General features: G+C 39.3%; 2 protein-coding genes across 2 annotated transcripts in view; one reads left to right on the top strand and one right to left on the bottom strand.

Annotated features, from left to right (window-relative positions):
- The window catches only part of LOC131944234 (multidrug resistance-associated protein 1), a 44,725-nt gene extending 30,558 nt beyond the window's left edge, over window positions 1-14,167 (bottom strand). Inside the window, exons 1-16 of the mRNA XM_059304773.1 lie at window positions 13,941-14,167; window positions 9,814-9,882; window positions 8,781-8,960; window positions 8,468-8,590; window positions 7,995-8,009; window positions 7,825-7,953; window positions 6,337-6,459; window positions 5,479-5,540; window positions 4,518-4,667; window positions 3,826-4,039; window positions 3,553-3,605; window positions 3,097-3,277; window positions 1,835-1,963; window positions 1,360-1,548; window positions 639-776; window positions 153-299 (exon numbers count right to left, since the gene is read on the bottom strand). Of these exons, the coding sequence (XP_059160756.1) occupies window positions 153-299; window positions 639-776; window positions 1,360-1,548; window positions 1,835-1,963; window positions 3,097-3,277; window positions 3,553-3,605; window positions 3,826-4,039; window positions 4,518-4,667; window positions 5,479-5,540; window positions 6,337-6,459; window positions 7,825-7,953; window positions 7,995-8,009; window positions 8,468-8,590; window positions 8,781-8,960; window positions 9,814-9,867 (1,887 nt within the window). The 5' untranslated portion in view covers window positions 9,868-9,882; window positions 13,941-14,167. The remainder of the gene's footprint in view (window positions 1-152; window positions 300-638; window positions 777-1,359; window positions 1,549-1,834; window positions 1,964-3,096; window positions 3,278-3,552; window positions 3,606-3,825; window positions 4,040-4,517; window positions 4,668-5,478; window positions 5,541-6,336; window positions 6,460-7,824; window positions 7,954-7,994; window positions 8,010-8,467; window positions 8,591-8,780; window positions 8,961-9,813; window positions 9,883-13,940) is intronic.
- Window positions 14,168-17,513: 3,346 nt separating this feature from the next.
- On the top strand, window positions 17,514-24,966 carry LOC131944220 (RNA polymerase II subunit A C-terminal domain phosphatase). Its single transcript, XM_059304759.1, has 6 exons — window positions 17,514-17,735; window positions 20,389-20,487; window positions 20,666-20,756; window positions 21,315-21,440; window positions 21,956-22,203; window positions 22,787-24,966. Exons 1-6 carry the CDS (start codon window positions 17,521-17,523, stop codon window positions 24,651-24,653), a joined length of 2,646 nt encoding a protein of 881 aa, XP_059160742.1. The 5' UTR covers window positions 17,514-17,520; the 3' UTR covers window positions 24,654-24,966.
- The last annotated feature ends 1,713 nt before the right edge of the window (window positions 24,967-26,679 follow it).

Raw genomic sequence — 26,679 nt, 5'->3', positions numbered from 1 at the left:
ACCTGTACCAACAACTCAGTGACTCACCTGTACCAACAACTCAGCGACTCACCTGTACCAACAACTCAGTGACTCACCTGTACCAACAACTCAGCGACTCACCTGTACCAACAACTCAGAGACTCACCTGTACCAACAACTCAGAGACTCACCTGTACCAGCATAGGTATGATCATAGGCAAGAAGGTGAGCGGCACGTTGAGCATGTTGAAGAGCTGCAGGGACACGAAGGCCTTGGACGGGCTGAGGTAACCCTCGTCTGAGATGGCGATGTACACCCCGAATGACGTCAGCTGGACCTGAGGGGGGCGGACATATCCAGGGGGGGGGACAGACAGATGGCGTCATTTTACGGGTACTGTTTTCACGGTGTAACTTAATGAATAAAATGACAGTTTTGATGAGAGAAAATTAGTCAGGCCATCAGAGTACGAAGATGGGAATCATATAGACCATGAAAACACAAGGATAGGAATTATATAGACCATCAGAATACGATAAAATGTATAGAACGATTTAATGGTTATAAGAAGAGAATATTTAGGCCCTCTTATGTCACACTGTATAAGTCAAGTCAACACTGACCATACACCCCGCCCACCCACACGTCACACGGTATCAGTTAAGTTTAGACTGACCATATAAGGCATGGTATTGAAAACAAAGATGAGCATGGCGATGACGACAGCAAACCTCCGTATGATGGTCAGCTCTTGTCGCCTGATCTCCTCAACTTTTTTCTCAAACGATCCCTCCCAGGCGTACAGCTTTAGCACCTGTAGGGGAAGAAGGAGTCGGTTTTGGTGGTATTGTCTAGGATATTACCCCCGACAGCTCCCCATACGCCACTTAGCCCCTTCCCCGGAGCAGTTACCACCTTCAATCACCTCTGGGTTATTACCCCCTCCCTAGTAGGACATTATAATACATACAACATTTTTGAGCGGGGGTAATTAAATAGGGGTTTATTAACAAGTGGTAATTGCTCCAGGGGGGAGGGCTGATGGGGGGGGGAATTTCCAGGGTGTAATTGACGGGGATGGATTATATATATATATATATATATATATATATATATATATATATATATATATATATATATATATATATATATATATATATATATATATGATCACTTTGTTATTTTTATTTTTATAATTATTTGTCTGTACTTGTTAAGAAAATTGGAAAAAAGTTGATTCAATCGACAATATTGATTTAATTAGGCCTATAAATTAAGTTTTTTAAACATTTAGTTTAAACATTTTCTAAATAAAAACATGCACTTTTTCAAAAACAATAACCGTAACTCTAGAAAAAAACTACAGGTCGAGTGATCTCCCCTACACGCCCCTGTACCTTGATGCCAGATAAAATCTCCGTCATAAGTTTCATCCTTTTGTCCTTGAGCTTCATCTGCTGCAGCTGGTAGGTCCTGAGGAAATACCCGATGAAGGCGTTGACCGGCACGGCCAGACACATGACCCCCAGTCCAGCAAACACGGCCACGCCCAGCTGGTCATACAGCATGTAGATGGACAGGGCAAGCTGGAACACAGGTGGGGGAGGGGGGGAGGGGTAGGGTTAGCATGAGGTACAGGTGTAGAGGAACGTTAATACTTGGCTGTATTGAAGTGGAAAGAAGTGGTGGTTATAAATACACACAGCCACACATAGAAACACGGAGCAACAGGTCACAAAATGCTAAACCTGGGCACGTCTAGCTACATGTAGCCACAACTAGTCGCACCTCAAAACACGTTGCAACAACTAGCCACGTCTAGCAAGTCCTAACATCAACTAGCCACTTCCAGGCACAATTCGCCAGACTTACCTGGAAAGGTGTGGAGACGATAAAATACAGGTAGTTGCAGACGTCCTCTATCTTCTGACAGTCTACAGACATCAGGTTGACGATCTCACCTGCTGTCGTCTCGTCGTTGATGTTGGTGATCGTTAGTGACTAAAGGTGATACAAAACATGGGTGGTGATCGTTAGTGATTAAAGGTGACACAAAACATGGTAGGTGATCGTTAGTGACTAAAGGTGACACAAGACATGAGTGGTGAACAACTGATGGTGATCGTTAGTGACTAAAGGTGACACAAGACATGGTAGGTGATCGTTAGTGACTAAAGGTGACACAAGACATGGTAGGTGATCGTTAGTGACTAAAGGTGACACAAGACATGGTAGGTGATCGTTAGTGACTAAAGGTGACACAAGACATGGTAGGTGATCGTTAGTGACTAAAGGTGACACAAGACATGGTAGGTGATCGTTAGTGACTAAAGGTGACACAAGACATGGTAGGTGATCGTTAGTGACTAAAGGTGACACAAGACATGGTAGGTGATCGTTAGTAACTAAAGGTGACACAAGACATGGTAGGTGATCGTTAGTGACTAAAGGTGACACAAGACATGGTAGGGGATCGTTAGTAACTAAAGGTGACACAAGACATGGTAGGTTATCGTTAGTAACTAAAGGTGATACAAGACATGGTAGGTGATCGTTAGTGACTGAAGGTGATACAAGACATGGTAGGTGATCGTTAGTGACTAAAGGTGACACAAGACACGGTAGGTGATCGTTAGTGACTAAAGGTGACACAAGACACGGTAGGTGATCGTTAGTGACTAAAGGTGACACAAGACATAGGTGGTAAACAACTGTTGAGGATCGTTAGTGACTAAAGGTGATACAAGACATGGATGGTGAACAACTGATGGTGATCGTTAGTAACTACATGTGATACAAGACATGGTAGGTGATCGTTAGTGACTAAAGGTGACACAAAACATGGGTGGTCAATGATACAGACGAGTTTTAAAGGAATGTTGATGTTTAGTATGTGAGATGGTTTTCTTTCAGACATTTCTCTGCGGGGGAACTAATAACTCTTATGGAAGGACAAACTTAAAACTTCCATCAGGGGTTGGGGGACACTGGTTTAAGTTTATATTGTCTATAGAATTCATAGATTTTTTTTTATTCGACCGGGGAAAGGTCGGCGTGCTCCAGGAGGGTAGTGCCCCTCTCCCCTCGAAGAAATGCCTGAAAGAAACTCATTAACTCACATCCCTAAGGTCTACCTTTTTGTATATGGCTGAAATGAGCGCGGCCTTGACCCTCATGCCTAGCCGCCTGAGCACCAGGAGAGCCTGGTTGGAGCCCAGAGACACCAGGAACTGGACGACGAAGTAGGAGCAGGCCAGGACGTACCCCTTCCATTCCCGCTCCACATCCTTCATGGCCACATACGACAGTAGGGCCCTATGGGAGGGGGGGGGGGGGGCAGGGGGGGGGGGGGGCAAGAAAATTTGTTTATTTCACAAACATATAATACTTGAATACTGATAGTGTGTTAAAAACACAAAGAATTTTAGAAGACAGAGGACAAAGGTAATTAAGGTGATAGCGTCGAAAATGTATCAGTTAAACAAAAAAAGTGTTTTATTTATAAATTAATTTCCAATTAATGACCAATTAAAACATCAGGTAGTTGTTTTCTTTTAAACTATTCTATTAATAGATTTATTATCACCCACTCTGTAATTTTTGGGGTGGCAAATGGCATCAAGTCTGTGGCTGTCTTCACTACCTGTGGGAGACAGAAAGGTGGTAGGTTAGACAAAGATGGTGACTCAATGATTAGCGCAGATTTATGGTATTCTGCTCACATCTTTGGGACTGATATATTGGTCTACCTATGCAATATCGGCCTACCTGTGTAATTTCGGACTAGCTGTGTCATATCTGCCTACCTGTGCCATATAGGCCTACCTGTACCATATCGGCCTACCTGTACCATATCGGCCTACCTGTGCCAGTAGCAGTATCGGCCCGTATACTTTGATCAAAACACGCAACAGTGACGGTTCTTTGAAGGGAGACTTGGGTTTCTTCTCAGCTTTACCCTTGGGGTCTGGGGTCGTCGGGGTCCCGTTGGCCTTAGCTTTACTGGTGATCAAAGGGGTCTTCTCCGTGTAGTGCTGGTCCTTCCCCATCTTGCCTAACATGGCCTCCACTTTTGGTCTGCAAGAATAAGATCTATCACCCATGTCTCCTTCAATAGCACACGTTTACTACACAGTTTCATACAGAACAAATAGATGAACATAGTATGGTATGTGTTATACACTAAGTCAACTCAGAGGCGTAGCGAGGGGGAGGGGGGGGGCGGGGGGTGAGGACCGCATTGGGTGGCACCATTTGGGGGGGGGGGTGACACCAAGGCAAAAAATAGTAAAATATATAGAGAAAAATTTGAGGGGGGGGGGTGCGAATCGAAAGTTCGAGGGGGGTTGCAAATCGAAAATTGAAAGTTTGTCCCCGGGAAGAGTCGCTACGCCTCTGGGGGGGGGGGGGGGTGGACACCATTAAGTGCCGCACCGGGTGACATCCGACCTCGCTACGCCACTGAGTCAACTATATAAACGAACAGTAAAAAAAAACGTCAACTTTATCATACAATTTCTAAAGATAGAGTAGTGAAAAGATGACGTAATGTGACCTGATTTTGTTGTTGTAGGCGTCTACCCTGGCCCTCTCTGCCGCCCACGCATGCTCAAACGGTGGAATGACGGCATCGCAGGTGTCTTGTGGTGCCAGATCGTAGATGTCGTCTTCTGTCAGCGTCTTCCTGTAGCCCCTGATGATCAGCCTGGGCAGGACGACAGAAGCATTAGGTTTGGTACAGGCGCGTCTGACGCGTGTTAGTTCAGTATTGACTCGTCTGTGTGGCTTTAATACCACCAGAGACAACACAGTAACTACCCGCTACAACATCCAATTACCAGTCTAATGAACTGCCCATCCATCAGCAATCCACTAACCTATTTATTAATTCACGCGTCACCCCACACAATAAGTGTTTCGTATTTAGCCAATCGTTAACTATAGACATTAACCCACCAGTATACCTATCCATTAAGCCAACCATTTTGCCTACCCAAAGAACCATGATGAACCTACCCATTAAGCCACTTACAAACCGACCCATTCAGCCACCAATACACCTATCCATTAAACCACCAATAAACCTACCCATTAAACCACTATACAACCTATCCATTCAGCCACCAATAAACCTATCCATTAAACCACCAATAAACCTACCCATTAAACCACTATACAACCTATCCATTCAGCCACCAATAAACCTATCCATTAAACCACCAATAAACCTACCCATTAAGCCACCAATAAACCTACCCATTAAGCCACCAATAAACCTACCCATTAAGCCACCAATAAACCTACCCATTAAGCCACCAATAAACCTACCCATTAAGCCACCAATAAACCTACCCATTAAGCCACCAATAAACCTACCCATTAAGCCACCAATAAACCTACCCATTAAACCTCTATACAACCTACCCAACAACCTTCAATAAACCTACCTATTAAGCCACCAATAAACCTACCTAACAACACAATAAACCTACCCATTAAGCCACTATACAACCTACCCATTCAGCCACCAATAGCTGATGATACTGGGAAAAGATGCTGTTAGCTCAGGACTTGGGTTCTAGAGACGAAATGTGAAACATTAACTAATTAATTAACGTTTTGTTACATAGAAACCCATTAAAACATACACATTCTGTAGGTTCATTATGTACATAGACTATGTCAATAAATGTTAATCTTGTCATTTTTTTTACCTTTTATCTTGTTTATTCCAGAAAATGTAATTGGTTCAGTAATGATAGAAGTATTGCAAGTATAGACTTTGCTAAACTATGGTTGATGTTGGATGCATGATCATTTTTAACTGTCCCACTGACTGATGAATGGATGACGGACAATTGGATATATGACTGACTGACAAATGTTCGACGGACTGATGTAAGACTGACTGCCGGATGTATGACTGACTGGCGGATGTATGGTAGACGGATGGATACAAGACGAACTGCCGGACAGACTGTCAGACTACCGGCCGGACTGCCGGACTGACTACTGGACTGAATGCTGGACTGACTGTCGGACTGTGCCGGACAGACTACCGGACAGACTGCCTGACAGACTGCCGGACTGTGCCGGACTGACTGCCGGACAGACTGCCTGACAGACTACCGGACAGACTGCCTGACAGACTGCCGGACTGTGCCGGACTGACTGCCGGACAGACTGCCGGACAGACTACCGGACAGACTGCCTGACAGACTGCCGGACTGACTGCCGGACTGACTGCCGGACTGACTGCCGGACTGTGCCGGGCTGACTGCCGGACAGACTGCCGGACTAACTGCCGGACAGATTACCGGACTGACTGCCGGACTGACTGCCGGACTGACTGCCGGACTGACTGCCGGACCTACCTTCGAGAGATCCTGGTAGACTCCGGAGCGTTTCTCCACGAACGATGACGTGACAAACTGCAGGGCCAGGAACCCGAAGTAAACATAGAACAGGACGAAGCTGACGTTGTCTGTAGTCTCAAGCTGGGGACAGACATGACATGTCCAGTTTTTACATCGTTGAGCACCAGTAGAGGTATAAATGTGTTACTTACCTCCCATTTAAAATAATAATAATAGCCAAGGGAAACAACCTATAAGCAATCTCTCAAGAGTAGCTTAAATATAATGACATTCAACACTTATGAAAATAAAATTTATTATTCTTCATTATTTAATAAAAAATTTATAAGCTGCTAACACAGTGTTAAGTTTTTATATTTATTAAATTTGACATATAACATTTGAAGCTAGTTGAAATGAAAAACAATTAGCTGTTTGTAATTCTTGATTTTATTTTTTAAGAGAATTTCAAATCATTAGCGCTCAGTTCATCCAATTTTAGTGAATTTAAAAGGTTGATTTACCAAAGAATTTGTAAATCGTTTACAGTCCTCACTTGCCGAATATGAAAACTGCAATACTAAAGCGAACATGGCAAGGCAAATAGGCGCTGCATGTCTAAATGAATTTTTTTTTTAATCTAGCTCAGGGGTCGGCAACCTGCGGCTCGCGAGCCGCATGCGGCTCTTTTGATATCAAGATGCGGCTCTCCAGCTCCTTGAACAAATACTAATAATCTTAATAAAAAACTAAAATATTTGAAATAAAAAAATGCTAGTGGCTCTTTAAAACCAGGGAAATTTTGAAAATTGTAACTTATGGCTCTTCCGCTTCAAAAGGTTGCCGACCCCTGATCTAGCTTGATGAAGTTTGACGGCAAAATGATACACCGTTCTTAGGCAATAACACAAAAAGCCGCTCAAGTAAATAAACAAGTTGTACGACTTCCCTAAAGTAGCTTCTGGGTGATGCATCTTCTTTTAACCCTGATACTTTCTCAGAATGTCTAGTACGTTTTTAATTGAGCTCTAATTATTGTCCACAACTGACCCCTACATATAAGATGCTGGCGGCAGCAACCGGATGTTAAATCAAGTTCTCTAGCACCAATGTAGAGGTCACTGAGCCTGTACATTGTATGTCTTGTAGGGGAGGGGATTTTGACGAGGGGTGAATGGGATGGGGTTAGGCATAATCCGCCCCGCCCCCCCCCCCATCTTGGATATGAAGGCTGGGGGTGGGGGGAATAATTTAGTACGACAATATTTTAATTTGGTTTCTGACAAATTTTATGTTGGGGTGGGGGTAGGGGGTGGGTTGTCTAACCACTAGACCACACTATTCCCACACCCACACTATTCCCACACCCACACTATTCCCACACCCACACTATTCCCACACCCACACTATTCCCACACTCACCTCCTCAGTGATGGTGTCTAGCCACTAGACCACACTATTCCCACACCCACACTATTCCCACACCCACACTATTCCCACACTCACCTCCTCAATGATATTACTGTAAAAAGGCACGATGGAAACTAAAAGCATCACAGTCCAGTAGGTCCACAGTACTGATGACGTCATGAAGCCCTTCCTCCGCTCCAGTGCCAGGATAAATAACGACAGAAGCTGTGGAACACAGATACAACTGCGCATGCGCACAACATTGCACGTAACGACAGAAGCTGTGAAACACACACAGATACAACTGCACATGCGCACAACAACATTGCACTACGTGGTATATTGTTAACGCTCTTTCGTACCGAAAGTGAGGCCAACAACAGCATTGGTTTATCAACACAAGTCAAGACAACAGCAACAGCATTGGTTTATAAACACAAGTTTCCATAGCAACAGCATTGTTTTATCAACACAAGTTCACACAGCAGCATTGGTTTATCAACACAAGTTCACAACAACAGCATTTGTTTATCAACACAAGTTCACATAACAACAGCATTGGTTTATCAACACAAGTTCACAACAACAGCATTGGTTTATCAACACAAGTTTACACAACAGCAACAGCATTGTTTTATCAACACACGTTTCCATAACAACAGCATTGGTTTATCAACACAAGTTTCCATAACAACAGCATTGGTTTATCAAACACAAGTTTCCATAGCAACAGACTTACAAAACACCCGGCCTTCAGACCTTCCGACACGTACTCCACGTCCATGACGTCATCCTGATTCTCATCCACCCCTCGGATGATGAGGATGGCGACTGAGATTCCAAGAAGGGCAAGGGAAGACAACTGGGGAAAGAAGTCTCTGAACCTTTGGATACTTTACTCATAAAATTGACGACTTATTTCCCTTGCTTTAAAAAATATTTTGTATGATACTTATGAAAAATTTAAACTTTTTCCAAAATCGAGTGCAATTACCCCCCTCCCCCTTACACCCCCCTCCCCCGTACGCCCCGCTCCCCCCTTTGGTACTCACCACTTTAATTATGTGCAGGACACCGAGGGGCAAGGATGACCATCTGTTATGTTGGAGCAGGTAGGCAACGTAGAAAGGTGAGACGGCAATAAGCGCTAGGCAAGGTATCCATATCAGGGCAACTTGCCTAAAACATGGCGTAAAGTGGGGGTATGTGTCGTCTAGCAGGAGAGATTCATTCTGGGTAGAGGGAATGTTAAGGAATGTTAGTCATAGGGGATGTTAGGTAGAGGGAATGTTAGGGAATGTTATGTAGAGGGAATGGTAGGGAATGTTAGTCAGATGGGATGTTAGGTAGAGGGAATGGTAGGGAATGTTATGTAGAGGGAATGGTAGGGAATGTTAGTCAGATGGGATGTTAGGTAGAGGGAATGGTAGGGAATGTTAGTTAGAGGGAATGTTAGGGTATGTTAGGAAAGAAAATGATAGGTAGAGGGAATGTTAGGGATTGTTAGTTAGAGGGAATATTAGGTAAAGGGAATGTTAGGGAATGTTAGGAAATGTTAGGAAAAGAGAATGATAGGAAGTAGAGGAACTATTAGGTAGGGGGAAATTTAGGCAGATGGAATATTAGGTAGAGGGAATGTTGGGCTAAAAAAATGTTAGGCAGATGGAATATTAGGTAGAGGGGATGTTAGGGAATTTTAGACAGAGGGAATGCTAGGAAATTTTAGGCAGAAGGGAAAATGTTAAGTAAAGAGAATTTGGGGGATTTTTTAGGAAGAAGGAATGATTGATTGGTGTTAATAATAGATAGAAATAAAGTAGGGGAATGTAAGGTATAGGAAACGTTAGATCGAATATTACGTAGAGGGAATGTATTAGCACAATAAGTTTTGGAAATGTGTTAGTAGAGGCAATGTATGATATTATCATTAAAAGTAATTTACATAAAGTAAAAAAATATCAAACCTAATTCCTAATCCTAACCCTAACAACCAAACACAGATATTAAAATCTGCGAGGGTTACATGTAATTTATGCAGACAAAATACGCGTAATTGACAAGAAATTAAATACTATTGCTACCTACCCAAAAAGGAGAGTTTCCACAGAATTTTTCAAAAGTTGACCACTCGTCTGCCATAGTTTTTATGTCCAGCTACAATGCAAACAATATACTGTAATAAACACCATAATGAGCTATGTTGAATAATTTGTATGTGTGCTCTTAACATTTTTTACGATCCTATTATAGGCAACGAGTCTTTTATCTTTAACGAACTTATGTTTTCTACATTTTCTATACACAAATAAGCCGGCGTGTTTCTTATCTCCAAAAGGTAAACAACACGTGTGTAGCATGACTGTGCTCAAGCCGTGCAACACGTCTGGTGTGTTAACGGTACCCAAGTCTAAATTTGGTGGCTGACGCAGTTTGTTTACAGTGTTGTGGGACTGGGCAAGTGACCGAATCAAACCAGGGGAGATAACAAGCAAATAGTCTTCTATTAGATAAAACAACACGAGTAACGTGATCAGTGAAGTTCCAAACCCATCTAATTCATTGTGTCTACATGAAGTTTTTTTTTTTTTTTTTTTTTTTTTTTTTTTTTTTTTTTTTTTTGTCCTTTTAATTTACAGCGTCAGTTTGCCTTGCATGTTAGCTTTAGTATTATAGTTTTCATCATCGGCTTGTGAGGACTGATACAGATTTACAATAGTAATATTTCTTTCTTACATGTAGCGTACTTTCATTTATTCAAGATGGTTTACTTATACATAGATCTAATAAAAAACGTCTAATTAAAATTTTATGTTAAAAACCTGAAATGCAAATGTGTAATTAAATGGTGATTCAACGGATTTTTTTTTCCATCGGCGTTGTGGGTTGAGGGGGTTTGGGGTTTTAAGCAAAGCTGAAATAAACTTGGGATTAATGAAAAATAATATTATAAATATTATAATCGACCGGAATGTTATGTTGAGTACGTGCAATGAGGCAGTGGCGTAGCGAGGTCGGGTGTCACCCGGTGCGGCACTTAATGGTGTCACACCCCCCCCCCCTAGAGGCGTAGCGACCCTTCCCGGGTACAAACTTTCAAATTTTCGATTTGCATCCCCCCTCAAACTTTCGATTTGCACCCCCCCCCCCCCACTCAAATTTTCGATTTGCACCCTCCCCCCCTCTAGTTTTTCTCTATATATTTTGCTATTTTTTGCCTTGGTGTCACCCCCCTAAATGGTGTCACCCGTTGCGATCCGCACGCCCCCGCCCCCCCCCCCCCCCTCGCTACGCCCCTGCAATGAGGCACAACAAATCAAACATTCTTCCCTTTCAAACATCTATATCTATAGCAGTCCTCCCACAAGTTGTTTTTTTTTTAATTTATTTTAAACATTTAAAATAGTAATAATTAATTATTTTGAAGTTTTACACAGATTCAAAGCCATGACAATCAATTGTAGATCTATATATAGTAATTAAAATAAATGGAGAAACGGAGAAAGTAAAATTTCATAAGAATAAGACTTAAATATGGTGTGCAACTTGGTTTCTTTTGACTGCTTAGCTTACAAATGTGTAATTAAATGGTGATTCAAGGGATGTTTTTTTTCCATCGGTGTGGTGGGCTGAGGGGGGGGGGATTTGCATTTGGGTTTTGTAAGTAGAGCTGAAATAAATTTGGGATGACGGAGAATTAAAATGATAAAATTTTAAGCAACCGGAAAAGTAATGTTATTACAATGAAATTTTTTTTTTATTTGTGATTAAAATTGTAATTTATTAAATTTCCAAACTATTACATAGGTATGACCCTATGCCCTATATGAAAACTTTACAATTTATTTGAAATTCATTTTACATTTTTTTTTAATACATTTTTTTTTTTAACGAATTGAAAGTTTAATGATGCAATTGTACTGATCTACATTTACCAGTAAAAACCATGTAATTATTTCAATGATTTATTACAAACAAACAAAAAACCGCACATCCATCAAAAAACAATAGCTTGGACCAGAATTCGCTATGGATTTTAAAAAAAATGTTTTGAAGACAGCGGACCAATAAACTTTATGATATAATACAAAACTATACCAGGGGTCGGCAACCTTTTGAGACGGAAGAGCCAGAAGTTATAATCTACAAAATTTCCCAATTTCTAAAGAGCCACTAACATTTTTAATAAAAATTTTATGCGCAATTCGCTAGTGGAAAGCATGGAACCATTGCCACGGGGATGGCCACAGCACAGTTGTGGGGCTGGGCCTAATGCCCAGCGGCTGTCAGCTATCCATATATGCTCTAATCTACTCCACCTATTCTCATTGTTTTTTGTTTTTTTTTTTGTTTAAAGCTGTTTTTTTTTACAGTATCATATTTTTGGGTTTTGAAAATAAAATCATATAATTATTATGGAACTGGAGAGCCGCATATTAACATCAAAAGAGCCGCATGCGGCTCGCGAGCCGCAGGTTGCCGACCCCTGTACTATACCCATCTATTTTGTAACCATTAAGAATTGAAATGTAAACTTTCTATAAAACGTATTTATTTCTCTTGAAGTTAAATGGATTTTTAGCAATTAACCATTAGAAGTTTCACTTTTATATAAATTAACTATTTTAAACAGCTTGCAGTTTTCTGTTTTGAATATTTTAACCGATAAACATGAAACATATACATATTTAGCATATGCAAGTTGTTTTACTGACTATTATGTTTTTTTTATAAAGTTATAAACAATAAACACTGGTCTTATTTTTTCTACAATTTATTCTTATTTATTTTGATGTTGTTTTTTTTTTATATTCTTAGTTATAAGTTGTTCCCCTTTAATAATTTAAAAAATGTAACAGTAACAAATGAGGTGACACTGTTACAACACCACTCTACTGATTTCTACAAAAACAAAAGTGGTGTATGCAACGACATCAACACCGTTTTATACAACACTGATATGACAACAACAAAATCACTGATTTATCAACACCAGTTTCCACAACAACACTCGTTCCATACATCACCTTCTTGAGATCAACCCGTTCAGTAATCACACATTCCAGAGATCACACCTTCTAGAGATCAAACATTTTAGGAATCACACCTTCTAGAAATCACAACTTTCGTGAATCACACCTTCTAGAAATAACATCTGCCAGGAATCAAACCTTCCAGGAATCAAACCTTCTAGGAATCAAACCTTCTAGGAATCAAGCCTTCCAGGAATCAAACCTTCTAGGAATCAAACCTTCCAGGAATTAAACCTTCTAGGACTCAAACTTTCCAGGAATTAAACCTTCAAGGAATTAAACCTTCCAGGGGATCGGCGTGGTCGAGTCGGTAAAGCTCATTGTTGCTAAACCGAAAAGTCTCGAGTTCGAACCCTCGGGCAGATGAGGCTCGTTAGCTGGGGACAGCCACTCTTCTACGAGTGACAACTCCAAAATTAAACAACTGCTGCCTTGTAGTTTGTTCTTGGTTGGACAAAGGCTATGGAAGCAAATCCAAAAAGAAAAGCAGGCTGAAATCGGAGTCAATGGCCTGAATGGCGCATAACCAGTTGACACGTACCGCTTAATTGAGTTGGAGGCGTGGTCGAGTCGGCAAAAAGCTCATGGTTGATAAATTCGAACAAAGTCTCGAGTTCAAACCCACTGGCAGATTAATCTCGATCCCATTCAACACTAATAATTAAGAACGAAGAAGAAGAAGAAGAAGAAGAAACCTTCCAGGAATCAAACCTTGTAGGAATCAAACCTTCTAGGAATCAAACTTTCCATGAATCAAACCTACTAGGAATAAAACCTTCTAGAAATCCAACCTTCTAGAGATCACACTTTGAATGAGGAACGGAAAATATCCAACGACTGGATAGTTGATGCATCGCATACATTTTAATCTAAGTATTCTAATACAAAGGTTACTATCAAGGTACAACAAATTACTTACATCGGTAAATGTTATGTTGTTCATGTTTGTCAAACGTTTAGCGCCTCCCGGGCATATCCGTGTCTCACAGCCCGGATAGCGCCCATTAAGAATTTAATTTCAATATATTTAATTAATGTATACATTATTTCGCTTTAGGTCTTTATAGTTAATGAATTATTAATGTGCAGAAAATTAGCTATAGTATTTAATTAACAAAAAAACCAAGACAAACTTCGTAAAAATTGAAGATACAGAATAAAAAAACGCGTTTTAAATCTTACCTGTAAGAAAAATCTGGCATATTTGGCTAACAAAATCACAGAAATCCGTAAACAGCCAAATTTATATGTCTAACAAAAATATAGTTTTAGTCTGATCTTCACAACAATAGATATTTGTATCGAATTTATTAGCTACACAAAGTATATTTATAAAGGTGTGTTTACTTGTTTAGAGAACTACAGTTGAACTACAACACTATCTTCTGCTAGCCGCCTGCTAGGCCGGTGTGTGAATGAACAAAACAGCGAACTAGCAACTATTTTTTGTTACTAAGATCTAATTATATAGCAGCAACATCAGGAAAGATAACTCGTTGTTTACTTTACAAAGCGTCATGCGAACGACATCCACTCATTGTACTCTAGTATAGATCTGTACTAAAGAGGGTTCTGCTTTATCTCGGCTTGTGTTGCACGATCAGGTGCAATAACTGGAACAATTGCTCAATGGTAGGTGTTGGGATGAGGGGGGGGGGGGGGTAGGTAGTGTTGGCAATTTTTTTTTAATATCGTGGAGTGTCAGTTAAAAATAAACTCATTAAGCCCTCTTAATTAATCATCGTCTCGTAAATTTGTGTCTCCTCATACTTGCAACATTATGGCCATTGTGAGAATTTGATTTTTACCTCAATCTTACCAGACAATCTTACGTCTATCATCAAATCCATCACGTGACGTGATCTGACATCCATCACACCACGTGATCTGACGTCACACCACGTGATCTGACGTCCATCACACCACGTGATCCGACGTCACACCACGTGATCTGACATCCATTACATGCATTACATCACGTGATCTGACGTCCATCACACCACGTGATATGACGTCCATCATATCACGTGATCTGACGTTACACCACGTGATCCGACGTCACACCACGTGATCTGACGTCCATTACATCACGTGATATTACGTCCATCATACCACGTGATCTGACGTCACACCACGTGATATGACGTCCATCATACCACGTGATCTGACGTCACACCACGTGATCTGACGTCACACCACGTGATATGACGTCCATCATACCACGTGATCTGACGTCCATCACACCACGTGATCTGACGTCACAACACGTGATCTGACGTCCATCACACCAAACAGATTCTAATCCCACATTATGTGCTATTGCCCTACGGACCCCACCCCCACCCCCCTACGAGTGTGACGTCATTTATGGACGACCTCTTACGTCCATCAGTCACATGATCTTAAGCCCAAAAAATCGAATAAATCAATATTAAATCTGACCAAACGGTTCACTAAAATACAACCAAACCTTCAGCAAGAGGAGAAATAATTTATTTGACAAATTTTTTAATCATAACCTCCCCCTCCTTACTTAACCCTAATCTCGCCTCATCCCGCGCCAAAAACAATCAAGTCCGCGCTTCATTATCTCAAGATGCTGAAGAGCTCTTCCCTAGAACATCGAACTCCGCAAGTGGCCTGTTTGTTCAGATGGTGTCAGAGATATGGCGACTATATGATGTAATATGACTTGATCTGAGTCACCGGTGCTACATTTAGTGGTGGACTAGGCCGCTGGAACAATCACCCTGAGCCGGTCGGAACAGTGCAGTAATATTGGAAACCTAAGTCAGTTATGACCGTTTTCTAATGGTTCTCTCGGCATCGACAACAACTACAACTACGGATTGGTAAATGTATATATATATATATATATATATATATATATATATATATATATATATATATATATATATATATAATTATATACAGCGAGAGAGACACACACACTATATGTTTATGTGTGTATATGGATATGCCTATATTTATACCTAAGAAATATTTTCACGATATCACATGTCGCCACATTCAAGTAAAGTTTTAAAGATTATATGATTACTTTTCAGTGAGGTGAGATTTCAATATTCTCCCTTTTTCTTCTCGTCTAACTGCAATGCGTTTTCTTCGCAGCCATTTAACCTATAACACCTAAGAGAGTAGAATCAATATTACTGATAAGTATAGCTACTCTGTGTGTTTACGATCAGGGGTGAGGTCAAAAAATGTAACTTGACGTTAAGCGTAAGACAACAGCTGAGTGGTTAAGCTTTAAACCGTTTCACGTCGTATATCAACGGCTAAACTTTTTGTTGTGATCGTGGCTACCCTTTTGATGTATTATTATACGTTTCTCTACCCTGCCGATGTTTCGTTATACGTTTATCTACCCTGCTAATGTTTCGTTATACGTTTTTCTACCCTGCTGATGTTTCGTTATATGTTTCTCTACCCTGCTGATGTTTTGTTATACGTTCCTCTACCCTACACTTCTGATATTTTTATATAATCTTGTCTATTTTGCACATTTTGACATAATCCTGGCTACATTTAATACAAACTGTGAGGGTGGGGTGTAGTTAAAGCAAGATTAAGTTTAAGAACGATTCACTGGATCAGCCAGGTGTTTTGAGTTTACAAATGTTTTCACTAAGGTCTATTCTAAGTAATGGTCAGACGTTAAGAGTTAAGGCCTCAAAACGCTGAGCAACTATTTTAGTCGCGTATAGAGATGACTTTACTTAGGAACTAACAAACTGTGAAGAACAAACCTTTACATAAAAGCCGATTATCTAAATATTTTTTATTATCAGTAATTATTGAAAAGTAGAAAAATCACAAACTATAAAAACCTTAATAATTAATAACGTTTTTTTAGCGCAATTTCCATACGGACAATTGCGATTATTAACTCGTCATTTCTGTATGTATGGGTGTTTGTCCGCAGCTTTAAATGGTATCTCCTCCTCAACGAAGCAATATCGGGGACTAGTTCCAAAAGCAAATATGTTAAGCAAGTTCCGAGGATGATTGTGGGCCAAAAAAATTCCCGGAATTCCTTCCTGGATTTCCCGGAAAAGCCTAAAAACCTCGAAAAAATGCAGTTTTTTGCCCATATCTCGGCAACCAGACCACTTAGCGACTTGAAACATTTACCAATCGATTCCTGCCATAATTTTGAACAATATTGCCGAAGAAAGTTTTCAAAAATATCCTTTCGTTCGGTCACAAAAAATTAATTACTACTTTTTTAAACTGAGCATCGTGTAGGCCTAGGATAATAATTTTTTATACTGAGCATCGTGTAGACCTACTCGTTAAAATAAAACTATTTCCGTTGTTTAAAAACAAACTTGATCACTATCTATTTTTAGATAACATAAGGAAATTGCGCTTAAATTGTCACTAGACTTTTTATTAACTTGTTTAAATATAGCAGTAGTAAAGAAAAATTATTTCATTACTAAAACGTTGGTCGTTCTTGATATCTGATACATTTTAGAAACCAACTCTAGGCTTATTGATTGACTGTTTCATTTTCTAATTTTTATTGCATTTAAATCTGTGTTATTGTAAAAGTTGTGTGCTTGTTTTTTGTTGTTTTTTTAAATATATTTTACTCTTTAAAAGCACGAAAGAAAAAGCGCCGCCTTTCTGAAAATGCTCCCCTCTTGGTTCCGCCTCTCCTAATAATACAGACAAATCACTAACTATAAATAGTCCAGAATATTCCAGTCCATTATTTTTTTCGTTTATTTTCAAGATGGCGGCAACAGATGAGGAAGTTTTGTCGCCTGCTAATATAGAAATAGTAAAATGGAAAGTAACAAAAGGAAGCATGGTTTTTAAAGGCTCTGTTCTTGCACTTTATGTTCTCGTTGGAAATGAAAACAAAACTCAACCGCTGAAGCTTAAGACATCGATTTCTGGTATTGTTGCACACATAAACATTGAAGAGGGAAAAACAGCCAATGCGAAGTACGTCAACAAACTGCGGCTGTTTTGATTTTAAAAGCAGGCCAAAATTTTATTGTCCATATTTTTAACTCCATTATTCTGAAACTATTATTTAATACTTCTATCACTCACAAATTATCCCACTTTGAATTTTGTTTCAGGATTTCTAATTGTTTACTAGATCTACTAAAGAGTTTGACCTATTTTTTTATATTAATTTATGTATGCCTAGTGGTGACTGGTGTCTAGTCTATAACTATAACTAGATCTACTATTTTTATATAGACCTAGTAATTAAACTTAACTATTACTACTAGGCCGCGGGTAACTTTATAAGTTTATTTTTAAAATAAATAAACATCTAGATCTAGTACTACTAGCCTTTAATCAGAAATCTAGATTAGCCTACCTACTAGTTAATAATAATTAGATTTTGACTTTAGGGTAACTCAGACCTAATAAAATTAATAAAATAGTTTCACTTTCAGTTTGTAAGCTAGATTTACTAAAGTATAATCAAGATGTAGTGTATGTACTATAGATCTAGGTTTCTTCAATGAGGATTAGGCCTAAATTTATTTTAGAAGATTAAGTTTTCATGAATATAGTCTTATCTTATATCTTTTAAACTATAGCATTAGTTAGGGCCATTAGCCCTTTTAACTGGTGACCAGAAAGTATTGCAACAGAAAACTAAATGTGCAAAGGAATTGATCTTGATCATTTATAGACATTGTAGCATAATAAAATATTTATCTTCGAAATATGACAAACAAAAGTGTACTGCTATAGTACTAGTATTTTCGCAGTTTTCTGTTTGCACAGTCTATAGGCCTACTATAAACAAAGGGAATTTGGTCTTTTGGGGTCGTCCATACAGTAGCGTAGCGAGGGGGGGGGGGGCATATGTCCCCGGGCGCAGACCTTAGGGGGCGCTAAAATGGGTTGAAAAAATTTGAGAGGGGGTGCAAATCGAAATCTTCAGGAGGGGGGTGCAAATCAAAAAATTTGTCCCCGGCGCCGGGAAGGATCGCTACGCCTCTGCGTCCATAAATAGGGGGGTCCGTAATTTTGTGACGGTGTGTGATGAGGGGGGGGGGGGGGTTCAGATGGTGTGACGTCACACTTTTTAATTTTAAAAAAGCAATGTTAGAAAACAAGTCAAGTTTTAGCCTTTATTTCGCATTGCAGGAAAAGGTTTTAATAAATTGTAATAGGAATTGATTAAAATGTTGTATGTTGACAGATTTTCGGAAAAATAACCTATTTTAAGAAAAATTCAACTGAAATTTTAAGGGGGGTTGTCGGCTGAGGTGTGATGTCATTTTAGGTGCGGGGGGTCTGGCTTTTTGTGACTATGTGTGACGGAGGGGATGGGGGAGGTAAAAATCGTCAAAAAAAGCGTGACGTCATTTATGGATAACTCCTTTATTTATAATCTTTTAGATCTACTTATATACTTTTCTTTAAAATTATCTAGTAAATACATTTAACTTTTTATACACTGCACAATCTAATAACTAAATTTGACAATATGTTAATGTTCAACGTGTTACAAATATCATTGTTGCAAATACTGCTATACCACTTGATTCACTATTATATCTTAAAATGTTACAGTTCCTAAAGATTAAGCTTTTACTAATTTGTTGCTTAAAACCAATGTATTTCATTGTATCACAGATATTAAAATTTAAGGGTTGGATTGGTAACAAAAGTTAATTACTTTGAGGCTTAAACTAGTCATTTTTGTTTTTGACCTAAGGAAATATCCAGTTAACATGTCAAAAAATTTTATTTTTTGACTCACAACATCCATAGACTTCATGATTGGATGAACCCTCAACCCAACTTTTATACTAATTCAAAAATGTGTATTTTGTCTGTTAACTTTGCTATAACACCCCTTTATACTTTATCACCCCTTTTGTCTTTCTGTGGTTTAATAACCCATTAATTATTTTTATAGCATTGCTGTTTAAATTTATATATGGTGTGCCCAGGTTAAAGGTTTTATTTTATTATTAGCTAAAAACATAAAATGATGCTAATTATCTACAAGTAGGCTATCTAGATCTAGATACTAAACTTCAAACCCACCCCTCCCCCTTAAGCCACATTTTGATGTGACTTAAAAGAAAATCGTTTTAATCTGTAGACCTTATATTTTTACTGACATTAGACTTATATGGTTGAGCCAAGAAATAAAATTTCTGCCAAGAAAAGCAAACTGAAAATTGTATTTTGCTCTGCTGATTGAACAATAAACTGCATTGTTTAGTTTAGTGGCTACATGGGGGAAATAGATAAAAATATATAGACCTAATTAATATTGTAATGTAATAAAATGTAATGCTTAGTTAGTATTCATTCTATTACTCTAGTTAACAAGAGAGAATTAGGATAATATAAGACTTAGATGATTTTAAAATATTATGTTTCATGGCATAGCAATGGGAAGGATTATATTTTTTTTATTACTGTAAATGATTGACTAAATAAAAATTACTTACGTTCTGTATAAATGAGACTGGAAGCTTGATTTTGCCCTCAGAAATAATAATTTCTCACTGGGTGTTAAAATGATTTTTACTCAGGCATTTTAAATATGTTTAATGCATTGTTTTAGCCATTGTTTTTTTGTAAAAACTGTTTCCAAACTATTGTGTTTCAGTGATGTCCTGCTGACCATCCAACTCCAGTCTGAGAACAGCTGTACACACCCAACAATCATGAAAGACATGTGTGCAGATTGTGGGGCAGACCTACGCAGGTCAGTTTACTCTCATTTGGCTAGTTAAGTGTGTATGTTACCAGGTCAGTGTCTTGATCTGCTGATGTCTTACAATTACAATTTATAATATAAATTTTCTTTCAACACATGCAAGAGCATAATAACTAAACATAAAAAATTTTTTGTTTAACGTTGGTTGTCCCATTAATTTTCCCAGAGATAATGGTGTAGCTGGGGACAGAAAGAAATCAGTCTCAGCATCTGTTGCTATGGTACACAGCATCCCAGAGCTGATAGTCAGTCAAGAGGTAACCTAGACATGACATTATACTAGACACTTTCTTTCATCTATATTAAATGCACAGTTGTTTTACCACATATCTCATTTATTTTGTTCCACTCTGAGAGTCTCTGCCTATAAAATAATAACTGCTTGAGATGACATAACATCAATTCAGTCCATGAAACATTTTTCACGTTCGAGCATTATAGTAGTGATGGTTGCAAATTAATTCTCAGAGATGTAACCTTTTTTTTTAAGAAACCCATTTTCCCTTTGTGTAAATGTTGCGATGAATAAAACTACAAAAACATTTCTTTCCTTGTGAAGTTGATAATTACCACTGAGAAAAAAAGCTCTATGTTTTATTTGCTGTCAGGAATCCTATCAGTTATATCTCTAAATTTCCCACTGTTATTCATTACATTAATAAAACTTCTGTTCATTGTGTTTAAGTGCACAGGTCAGAACTACAAAAATATTTCTGTAAGTTTTGTATAGCTAACAAAATTTTGTAACATAAAAATTTAACATTATGTAAAATGATGTGTTGTGATCTATTAAAATTATGATTCTGTCCCTTTAGCAAGCACTAGAACTGGGCAGGAAGGATGAGAGGAGACTTCTTCAGCAAAGGAAACTTGTTTTGTTGGTGGATTTAGATCAGACTGTGATTCACACAACCAATGACAACATTCCCTCTAACTTGAAAGTAAGTTCATTGAGCCTTGCTAGCACAGCTATTCATTTTGGTCTCTGTGGCTTTTTTTATTTTAGTTTAAAAAACAAGTTTTCCCCATTATTTGTACAATGAACTTTTTAAAACTGTAACCAATAGACATGAGATATAAAGGGCGGTTGAAGAAGAGCTTTCCTGCTTGGTCCATCTCTATTCTCAGCATATAAAGGTACAGCATAGTGAGCACCATCCATCATAACTTTCCTCATTTTGATAAAGATTTTTATGAGAGTCCACTGGACTAAGGGACTGACCGTTAAGCCTGGGAACCACATTTATGATTTTCTGGTTATTAAATCTTGTGTTCAACTTCATCATCCATTTAAAATTCAAATGTGTATACTCCATTACTGTTTATTAGTTGTGTCAATAAATTAAGTTTTCTTTCTCCCACACCCACCCACTCACACCCACCCACACACACCCACCCACTCACACACACCCACCCACCCACACACACCCACCCACACATACACCCCCACACTCAGGATGTCAAACACTTCCAGTTGTGGCATGGCAAAGGCTACATGTGGTACCACACGCGGTTCCGTCCCTTTACTTTGAGATTTCTTGAAGCTGTGTCCAAGATGTATGAGCTGCACATCTGCACATTTGGTGTGCGCATGTATGCCCACACAATCGCACGCCTGCTTGACCCTGAAGAGAAGTATTTCTCTCACCGGATCCTCTCAAGGGATGAATGTTTTGATGCCCTGTCCAAGACAGCCAACTTGAAGTAAGTCTATGCTTTGGCTGTCATGTTTTCCTTTCATTTTGTTTTTAATAAAACATTTAAGTAGATTTTTTTTAATTCATTAAAACAAATATAACATTATTCAACATGTGTATTTTATTGTAAATATTTGTAGCAGACGCGTTTAGTTGTGTTATGCACTTTCCTTTAGTTTATTTTATTTGGTCCATGTTGAAGATGAAGTAGAGATGATCTGTTTCTTTAACCTAAAGGGATAGTGTAATGAGCACATATGTTGCCCGGTTTGCTCTACATACACCAATTCAATTACAGGAGTCAGACTTAAATGATAGTGTGATCTTAAACTTTACGCAATTTATTATAGTTATTTATGGAGTTGCTTCCCCTATGTCTGTATTTGTATTTTTTATAATTATTTTTTTGCATCAATTCCAACACAACCATTTCAGGTCCAATCACCCAAAGTTAAACAAAAGTTTATTGAAATTTACTTTTGGACAGTTTTTGTTCATGTAATATTTTACTTCTTTTGTTTTTTGTTTTCTTTTCTTTTTTGTTAATCAAAAACTTTTTTTTTCTATTAAAATTGTATTTACATTTCCAGAGCCTTGTTTCCATGTGGAGACAAGATGGTTGGGATCATAGACGACCGCGAGGATGTCTGGAACTTTGCCCCTAACCTCATCCACGTCAAGCCTTACCGCTTCTTTCAAGGCACCGCAGACATCAACGCACCTCCTGGCTTGACCAAATCTGAACATGACAACGAACCTTTGGCCCATAAAATTGTGGACCACTCGGAGGAATACAAGAAAGAATGTTTGGCTAAGATGGACAGCAAGAAAACATCTGAAGATACAAAGAAAGAAGAAGGTAGTGGCAAAGATGATGATCCAGTTTTTAAAGAAGATGCGACTCCTGCAGAAGCTGAGGTTGTGGGTAATGTGGATAAAACCAGTGAAGATAGTTCAGGTCAAGTAGAAGACTCATGTTTGACAAACAAGGGAGACACTAGTGAGCAGTCAGTGTCCAGTGATCTGATGGAGGTAGAGGGTTCAGGTGATGGTGTGGTCACTTTAGATCAGAAACCTGGACAGGGTACTAAGTGTGAGGATAACGTTGTAGGTGATGTGGGTGATAACAATTGTAGCAATGATGAAACAGATAAGAAAGAAAGTTGTATTTCTATTGAGGAAAAGAAAGATAGTGGCAGCGATGTTGGTAGTGTTCATGTGGAGAAGACAGGTAGTGAGAATGAAAAGGATGATGCTGGTAAGAAAGAGGTAAGTAAAGACGATGAGGAGTTGGAGTGGGATGATGAAGACGACTACCTCCTCCATTTGGAGGAGATTCTCACCCGCGTACACAAAGCTTACTACGAGTTGTACGAACAGTCGCAGGGGAAAGGCTCGGATGAGCTCCCAGATTTGAAGAACATCATTCCATATGTCAGGAAGAAGGTCCTCAAGGGCGCCAATATTGTGTTTAGTGGGATGTTCCCTTTAAACATGCCAGCCGAGCAGAGCCGTGCCTTCATTGTTGCCAAAGCCTTAGGAGCTAATGTCCAGATGGATATTGTGCCCAAGTCGTCTAAAAATGGGACAGGTGAAGCTACAACGCACCTGGTGGCTGCGAAGGCTGGCACTGGGAAGCATAAGACAGCGCTGAAGACTAAAGGTGTGCATGTGGTGAGTGGGGACTGGTTGTGGGCGTGTAACGAGAGGTGGGAGTGGGTGGAGGAGAGCCTGTACCCCCTGGTCAGCAAAGACTCAAAGACCTCACCTAGTCCTGATCCAAGTTTTTTAGAAAAAAAAAACTCCAGGAAACGTAAGCTTAAGGGAGATGATGAAGAAGAAGAAGAGAAAGTGAATGATGCGGATGTTAAAGGTAATGGTGACAGTAGCAGTAAAAAATGTAAAGTATCAGACACGGAGTCACCAGAGTCTACAGCTGAAGTAGAGTCTACAGGTGAAGTAGAGTCGGTAGCTACAACCTCTGGTGACACCAAAGACACAGCCTTTGCCAGTAGCTTCAACCCCCTGTACTCATTCTCTGATGAAGACATCGAGTTCATGGACAAAGAGGTGGACGAGATCATGGGGGAGGATGAGGACAGTTCGGACGAGTCAGATGAGGAGAGGGAGGTGCGTCTGAGGGAGAAGGTGCTGGGTAAAAGTGCGGAGTCAGACTCTGACTCTGACAGTCTTTCAGGGGATTTCCCCAGGGGTTGGAAGCTGCGTAGAAAATCTTTCTCGCCCGAGAAGAAAGAGGAGGCGGAGGAGGGCGAGAAGAGGACAGATGCTGAGGATGATGACGAGACAGAGAATGAGTTAGAGCGGTACCAGAAAAACATGGCAGCGTTTGTCCAGCCTGAGGACAGCCAATCAGATTCCAGCCGTTGTAGTGATTCTATTGGCTCGGTGGATGATGAGATAGCGGAGGCCGTAGAGAAGGAATTTTTGGGCACATAAACTTGTTTTGTTGGCTTTAGTAAACTGTTTTAAATTGACTGGCTTTCAAGATCTGGTTCTAACGAGATTTTTAGTTGCCTTACAGATGTGGTCTGATGTGGTAGCTACAACTGGAGGTGTTGAAACCTTGACGCCCAAGTTGTAGTTATGACTCTCATTTTGCATTTGTGACTCATAGCAATGACTCTTTTTACAGATCTTTTGCGGTTTCAGGGCAGCAGTATAGGATCAAAGAATTCTGTTTTTTTCCCTATGTATGTTACTGTTTGGATTGTAAATTGTTGTTGATAATTAAAATATGTACAGCTAATTACATGAGACTTAACTTTGTCTATCTGTTGGGTGAGGCTTGTCTGGTCTGATCCTCCTTCCTCTGTAGTAGAGAGATTCTCAGGCCTGATTCCCTCTTTCTCCAAGGTTTCTCTATTTCTTGCAACACAGTTTTTTTTACATATTCACAGTAGACGGGCAAGTAAAATGTGTTCAGGTTAACAGTAAATCAAATGACGAGATGGTAACAGTATGGCATCTCTATGTCATTTAGGTGCTTGCTTGTCCAGTCTCTGGTTTATACAAATTTTACAAATTGTTGGAAAAAATTGTCAAACTTCTCTTTGTTATCTAGATCTAGATTGAAATGTGTTAGCTTTTTTTTTTTTACATGATAAGTGTTTATGTTTCAAGTTGTTTTTTTTTTAAATTAGAAATTGTGTAGCTCTAGTAAACAGGAGGGAGTGACATTTTTGTTGGCACACTTGTCATGTCATGTTAGCTGACGTCCATGTACTTGAGAGCTGTTAGACTTGCCACTTACATGTACTGATGTAGGGCTTACACTACATGGCCACTTACATGTACAGATACTAAAGTACTTACATGGCCACTTACATGTACAGATACTAAAGTACTTACATGGCCACTTACATGTACAGATACTAAAGTACTTACATGTACAGATACTAAAGTACTTACATGGCCACTTACATGTACAGATACTAAAGTACTTACATGTACAGATACTAAAGTACTTACATTTACAGATACTAAAGTACTTACATGGCCACTTACATGTACAGATACTAAAGTACTTACATGTACAGATACTTAAGTACTTACATGTACAGATACTAAAGTACTTACATTGCCACTTACATGTACAGATACTAAAGTACATGTACAGATACTTAAGTACTTAAATGGTCACTTACATGTACATATACTACTTACAGTTACAGATACTAAAGTACTTACACTATTAGTACTATTACACTACACAACCACTTACATGTACAGATATTTGACTGTTTGCTGTGGGGGGGGGGGGGGGGTCTTCATGTTTGTCAACGGGTTCACTTCATGGAGAGTTGTGTAGCCTACCAGTTACCACATGGCTGACGGAGGGGTATGTACCAGTTGTGATTCACGCATCACAATGTAAGATGTCAAGAGCTCCATCCCTAGTCAATGAGTCGTGTCCGGACAGTACTCGGGATAGATCTCGTTTTTACCCTCGTCTTTTTTTTTTCCTTTATTGAGACTTGAGAAGTTAATACGTTATCTCAACTGTACACCATTCATCACATCCCCTACTTCAAATGTTGAGGTCTACACGTTACCTCAACTCTACACCATTTGGGGTCTACACGTTATCTCAACTGTACACCACTCACCACATCCCCTACTTTAAGTGTTGAGGCCTACCAGTAATGTGTTAATCTTGTGTTTGACTCATGGGATCAGCGGGAAACTTGTTTGTTTCGCTTCCTTGTTCATGCTTGTTTTTTTTTAGTTCCCTATTAGATTGTGTACAAGTCTTTAGGCCTCGCTCAACTGTCTTCCTTTTGTTGTTGTGTTGTGGGTCTCTAATAAATCACGGGACTGGGTGGTAGAGCACTCAACTGCGTACCCGAAAGTTTCGAGTACAAATCTCTGAACTTGAGTGTGCAGAACGTCTTTGAGTCCACCCATCACTGAAGATAACATGACTTTGGGAAAGTTAACTAGCTGGGGTGAACACTATCTGCTC

This window comes from Physella acuta, unplaced genomic scaffold, assembly GCF_028476545.2.
Source record: "Physella acuta isolate Inbredline_101_S28 unplaced genomic scaffold, ASM2847654v3 ptg000486l, whole genome shotgun sequence".
NCBI lineage: Eukaryota > Metazoa > Mollusca > Gastropoda > Physidae > Physella > Physella acuta.
The sequence above is the reverse complement of the archived record's forward strand: the minus strand, read 5'-3'. Positions and strand labels throughout refer to the sequence as shown.